General features: G+C 34.9%; 1 protein-coding gene across 1 annotated transcript; it reads right to left on the bottom strand.

Moving 5' to 3' along the window:
* Positions 1–3454: 3454 nt before the first annotated feature.
* Positions 3455–6424, bottom strand: LOC112038990 (receptor-like protein EIX2). The gene has a single exon (XM_024071823.1). It carries the CDS (start codon positions 6422–6424, stop codon positions 3455–3457), a length of 2970 nt encoding a protein of 989 aa, XP_023927591.1.
* Between the last annotated feature and the right edge of the window lie 264 nt (positions 6425–6688).

Here is a 6688-nt window from a genome sequence, read left to right as displayed (position 1 = left end):
CACGATTTTTGTATTGTATGAACACTATTAAATTTTTGCCTTAAGGATATCTAAACCTTAAAGGTTTGAATGTCCAATATCTAAACTAATGTATAAAACTAAAATATTGTTTTTAAGACATGATTTTTGTATAACTATAATTCTATTAAATTTTTGGGTTAAAATTATTCAAACTCTAAAGGTTTAATTAAAAGTCTGATATACAAACTGAGTTTTAGAATTGAAATTTTTTTCTTAAGACATATTTTCTAAACAACACGAATAAGATTTACAATAGTGGTAGACTATTCAACATTGAGTCATTGACTAAGTTGAGATTTGGCCATGGATGTTAAAATCTGACCACAGGGGTTGAGATTTTCCTCACAGTCTCTCTCACCTACAAACACCTTTCCATCATCATTGACACGCCAATCGAAAATTAAATGGATCCAACCATTAAACTCGTAGAGCCGCTCAATTGATAACCTGATGATGATTGGTCAATGGTGGTTTGGGTTTGGCGTGAAAGGTTGAGGTGAAGTTCCATAGTTGTGAAATCCGGACCGGACCAAACGGTCCGACCCGGTTACCCGTGACCCGGGCTCCAGTCCGGTTCTTTAGTGAGTGAAAACCGGTTCTGAAGTTAATGAGGTAAAACGCGTGCTCCAGGAATAGAACCAGCGACCTCCCAGGATTTTTGGACCTTTGTCCAACACGCTAACCACTGAACCACTAGGCTTCCTTGTGTTCTTCTTGAAACTTATATTTTATTTATTTTAATTCTACAAGATTAATAGTTTTGGATTTAATTTTGTCACTATTTACTTAATAGTATTTTCTTTTTCTTTTTTGGTTCAAGAATTATTCTTTCACATCAATAAATATGAATATGAAAATTGTAAATATATATATATGTTACTAGTCACAAATCCTTTTTTTTTTTTTTTTTTTTGATAGGTAATCACTAGTCACAAATCCGTTATATGCACGGAGCCTGCTTGTGTTCTAACTTCTAATAAGAACACAATAAAATAAATCAAAGAGGACAATGTGAAAAGCGGCATAAATGGTTGAAAAGTTTGTATTTCCAAATGAAATTTCTAGCTAACCCCACTTACATTTGACCTGGTCTCGAGTGTATAACGCCATCCCAAGTTATCAAAATAAATCACCAATGTTATCAAAAATAAATAAGTCACTAATGTATCACGTCAAAATCCAGGTATTAAAAAAACAAAAAATCAAAAGATCACATATGATGTTGAAAAGAAATTTCAACACACTGGGTACAAATCCAGAAAATTTGTCTATATGTAGTTGTGGTGGGTTAAGGTTTAGGACGATTTATGGATTTTGTGGTTTAGAAATTTTTGAGAGGAAGGGTTAAAGGTTAAAGAGAGAAAAAAGAAAATTGGATTTATTGTTAAAAGGAGAATAAAAAATAGAAATAGAAAATTGGATTCATAAGTATTCACTACCTTTCATGACTTATTTGATCAGTTTTGCTCAAATTCCCTAAACATTGTGGGATGCCTCATGACTAATCATTTTGTGCAAGGTCCAAAATTTAAAGATTTGAAAGAAGACATATAATTGTTGAGGTATGTCCCCATCAAACAAGTTGGATCTTAGGCTTAACCTCAATAATGATGATACGCTCTCTCCTATATCCATGCTGCCAAGCTTCCATAGAATTTATTTCCTGCAAGATCAAGATTTAGCAGTTGTGCGCAATTCCACAAGAAAGAAGGGAACTGCCCTTCAAGATGATTTTTTTTTTTTTTTTTTCTAATGACAACCACTTTAGTGACCACAAAAATTGCATTGAACTGGGAAGTTTTCCAGATATGTTGTTGCTTGTAACATCCAACAAATTTAAAGACTGCAAATTCTCCCAATGAGGAGGAAGTTCCCCTGACAAGTAGTTGTTTCTCAAAACAAGAATCTATATGATGTTTACCATGCCAATAGATGGGGGAATTCTACCACTAATAAAATTGGAAGAGAGATCCAAAGATTTCTAATGAAAAAAACTTCGCGAATCATAAGAAACACCCCATTAAGTAGTCCTTCCTTGCCCATGGCCTCAATTTCTCGGATACAGAGGAGTAGTTGTTCACAGAATCTGCATTATACATCATTAACTGGAGCAGGCCTTGTACATCATTAACTCTGATTTTGTTTAGCCAATACCAGATGAACCAACAGATTTCAGAGAATAATTCCCAGAAATCAAATTGGTCATTCTGAAACTTGCTCGATCAGCTGCAAATTCAAAAGGTTTCTTTTTTAAATGTGTCAAAAGCTAGGTTAGAAATATCAATAGCGATATAGTTTTTAGTGTAACTATTCATTTTGTTTCTACTACTACTACATGACAAGCATTTTCAATAATAAATCATGTCAAAACTAGGTTTTATAACCAAAAAAAGAAGAGATGATTTTCTAAAGGCACAAACTATCAAAGCTATTTTTTATAACCACATCAACAATTTGTAAATTTTTTTGTAAAATAGTTTGTATTTATAGTATTATTCTATCTAAAGTACCACTTGATTTTGTATATTTAAAGGAAAAATTATTATGAATTTAGTACAAAATTAGTTATAGATTATTTCAGTATTTTAAAAAATGCCTAATTTATTTTGACAAATGCTTAATTTAAAATGTATTGTGAAATAATTGTTTTGTGTCTTTTTTTTTTTTTTTGGCATTTTGTTAACATTGAATGAGTGTTAGTTTGCTTTTCATTCTATATTCAGTTATGAATATATTTTTTAATTCTTGAATTTTAAAATTTTTATTATTCATGTTTTGTCCCTCAACCCATATTTCCTAGCTCAGTCCTTGCATGCTCTTTATCCCCCCCCCCACCCCCCCCCCCCCCCCTTTTTATTTTATTTTATTTTATTTTTATTATTATTATTTTTGTGCTTGTGCCTACTCATTGATTTTCTAATCTCCTCTGGTGTTCATGCTTTCTTTGTTTTCCCCTTTCTTGTGTATTCCTTTCTGAAGAAATAGAGAGACTTCGCCAACCGGTCCAACTCAGTACAAACTAAAAGAAAAATATCGATGAGTGTGTTCCGATCATTATTTTCACACTTTATGATGACAATTGAATAAGATTTATTTCTTTAACCTTCCATATATTAAAGACTTCATCTGTTGTAATGTAAAATTCATAGTGACGCTAAACTTATAGACGGTGGCAGTGTTCTTTCGGTGGCCACGATATTCACAAACCATCTTAGTGACAAATGGTTATTGAAAAACGGACAGAAATAAAAGATAAAAATATCACTCTAAGAAGTAAAGGTTGGAGCACTTAATAGTACACAACAACAGAATTAAAAAAACAAAACAAAAGAAAAGAAAACAAAAAAAAAAAAAAACAAAACAAAACAACTTCATAAAAAATAAGCACTAAGCAGTCCTTCCTTGTCTTGAATCTTCCTCCAAGGCTCCAACTTCATCTTTCTCTTGACAAGCGAGCAACTTTGAGCTTGATGAAAATATAAATCTTGTCTTTCAAATTATCAAAGGTTTGGAAGTAAGCTTGCCTCCATGATGTTTTAACAAGAAGTGTGCCACAAACTCCCCAAAACCCAACAATAAAGCCAGCTACCAAGCTAATGTAGAACGACAACGACTCAAATCCCACTTCATCATTCTTTTCTGCTCCATTTGGTCTCACTTCCGGATCAGGTTGTTCTCCTGGGCATATTGTTAAAAGAGGAGGTCCACAGAGTAAAGAATTACCTTGGTAAATGGATGGATCATTGAGGGTTTGGAGTTGATTCCCAGATGGAATTATACCCGACAATTTGTTGAATGACAAGTTCAAGTGATTCAAGAATGTCAAGGACGACAAGCTTTGTGGAATTGGACCGGAAAGTTTGTTTCTTGACAGATCAAGTGATTCCAAACTTTTTAAATTCCCAATGCTCTCAGGAATTTTTCCTGTCAAGTGATTCATAGAGAGATTCATGTTGACCAATTTTGAGAGGCTTGTAATGTTGTCAGGAATTTCCCCCGATAGATTATTGTCAGATAGGTCTATGGAATGGACAAGATAAATAGTGTCCTCATAGACATACTCTCTTCCTTTTAAAAATACTGACGTCTCCTCATTAAGACTTGCAACACTTGTTTCATCACTTTTACTCAAGTTCCCTAAGCATTGTGGGATTCCTCCTGACAAATTATTTTGTGCGAGGTCCAAGATTTGAAGACTTGAAAGAAGGCAGAATTGTTGAGGAATGTCCCTGTCAAATAAGTTGGATCTTAGGCTTAACCTTAATAATGATAAGCTCTCTCCTATCCATGCTGGTAGTTTTCCGTAAAATTTATTTCCTGCAAGATCAAGGTTTACCAATTTTGTGCAATTCTTCAAGGAAGAAGGGAACTGTCCTTCAAGATGATTTTTTCCCAATAATAACCACTTTAGTGAACCCAAAAATTGCATTGAACTTGGAAGTTTGCCAGATATGTTATTATTTGCTACGTCCAACAAATTTAAATTTTGCAATTCCTCCCAATGAGGAGGAAGTTCTCCAGCCAAGCAGTTGTTTCGCAAAACAAGGAATTGCAAATTTTTTAGCATTCCAATAGAAGGGGGGATTGTACCATTTATAAAATTTGAAGAGAGATCCAAGTAAGATAGCATGGGCAATATTTCACCTATGTTTTCCGGCATAGTTCCAGAAAACATATTTTCACGGAGGTTCACATATTCCATCATTTCACTAGGAAAAAGTGGGACTTGACCATCGAAATTGTTGAAACTCAGATCTAAGTTAAGTAAAAGATGATAAGATTGAAAGTTTGGTACCTGTCCTCGAATTTTGTTTTTGGAAAGAATAATATCCCCAATCCTTGAGAAGGAATTCCAAAAGCCTTGTGGAATGGTATCAGAAATGCCGACATTCCTAAGTTGAAGAGACTCAAGTTCAGTTTGAGTTTGAAGCCATGCCGGAAAGTTTGGGCCTATCAACATGCTATCAAAGTTTGCAACTGACAAGTTAAAAGGAGGAACCCAGTCATGTTTCACATCTAAAACCAACGACCATGTCGTTGAATCTAAAGACAAGTATAACTGACTTAATCGTGTGAGATTATGAAAATGAGCTTCAGTTAAGACACCTTCCCATTGATTATCCATAAGATCCAAAGCAGTAAGCATCGATAGTTTTCCCACACTTTTTGAAATGGTTCCATTGAACATATTTTCGAAGAGAGAAAGTTCTTGTAGAGACGACATGTTTCCTATAGAATCTGGAATTGAACCCCAAAAGGAATTAGATTCGAGGTTTAAAGTTTTCAACATCTTGAGTGCTCCCAAAGAGTACGGCAATTTACCCCCAAGCAATCTATTAGAATCCAAAAGTAGCCATTCTAGTTTGCTGTTGGAACATTGCGACAATCCATCTACAAACTTAGTTATCTCCCCACTTATACCATTGCCCGTCAGAGCAAATGTTTGCAAGTTGCAAAGTTTGCCAAATGAGAATGGTATCTTACCAGTAATATTGTTTCTAGATAAATCCAAACTGCTCAAGTTGGTTAGATGTCCCAGACCAACTGGTAACTGACCTTCAATATAATTATTATATGAAAGATCAAGCTCTCGCAAAGAAACCAAATTAGCAAATACATTAGGAATGGCACCTCGAAGGGAATTGGATCCAATATTAAGTGTTGAAAGGCCAGTCAAATTTGACAACCACAGAGGTATTGAGGTGTTAAACATGTTGTGAGAGATATCAAGGACTGTAAGAAATGTGAAGTTGATGAAGGAAATAGACTGAGGAAGAGTAACAAGTCCACAGCCACTTAGGTCTAACTCTAACAAAGAAGGAAGCATATTAACTGCCTGAAGCCAATTTGGTTTAACTTCCCCAATATTTACTAAGCTCATATCAAGGTACTTTAGAGAAGGGAGACCAACAAGCCACTGTAGACTTTTGACTTCCAATCTTCTAAAGGGAAAGTACTCTGGGAAGAGGACTGAATTGGAATTAAGGTCAAGATATTGCAACTTTGACAGATTCCCAAGATGGGGAGGAATAACACCGGTGAATAGTGAGAAAGAGAGATTAAGATAATTCAAACTTTCAAGGGAACCCAAGAAGTTTGGAATATTGATGCCTTCAAAATTGTTCCGGCTTAGGTCCAGATAACTCAGATACTTTAAATTGAGTAGAGAAGGGCTTATCTTACCCCCCAAGCACGACTTCTTGTAATTTTGCCAGTCTTCATAACTATAGTTGCTAAACTGAAACTGAAATCGATTTTTGAGGTCAAGCTTGACGACATGTGATGTAGTGTTGTCACATCCAACACCTATCCAGCTACAGCAATCCTCCCCAACCCAAGAAGAGAGGCGACCTGATAGATCCGTGAGACCTTCTTTGAAGCTAAGAAGAGCATTCTTCTCCATCTGTGAGCATTTGAAAGTGAGGTTTCTGGTACATGAAATGGGTATAATAGCTCCTAGGAAGGCAGGTCCCAGCACACACAAGAAAAGAACCAGGCTGAGGAGATGAGAAATGGAGATGAACATTTTGGTTCTAACCATTCTGCTTGTGAAATGTTTTGTTTTGTGTTTTTTCAAGGATACTTGATTTTCCAATCCAAATGAATATATATATATATATATGCATCGACTTTATACAATAATATACATTGACTTATAAGTCACATA

This window comes from Quercus suber, unplaced genomic scaffold (assembly GCF_002906115.3).
Source record: "Quercus suber isolate HL8 unplaced genomic scaffold, Cork oak 2.0 scaffold_67, whole genome shotgun sequence".
NCBI classification, from domain to species: domain Eukaryota; kingdom Viridiplantae; phylum Streptophyta; class Magnoliopsida; order Fagales; family Fagaceae; genus Quercus; species Quercus suber.
Note: the sequence above shows the minus strand (reverse complement) of the source record. Positions and strands in the feature narration are given on the sequence as shown.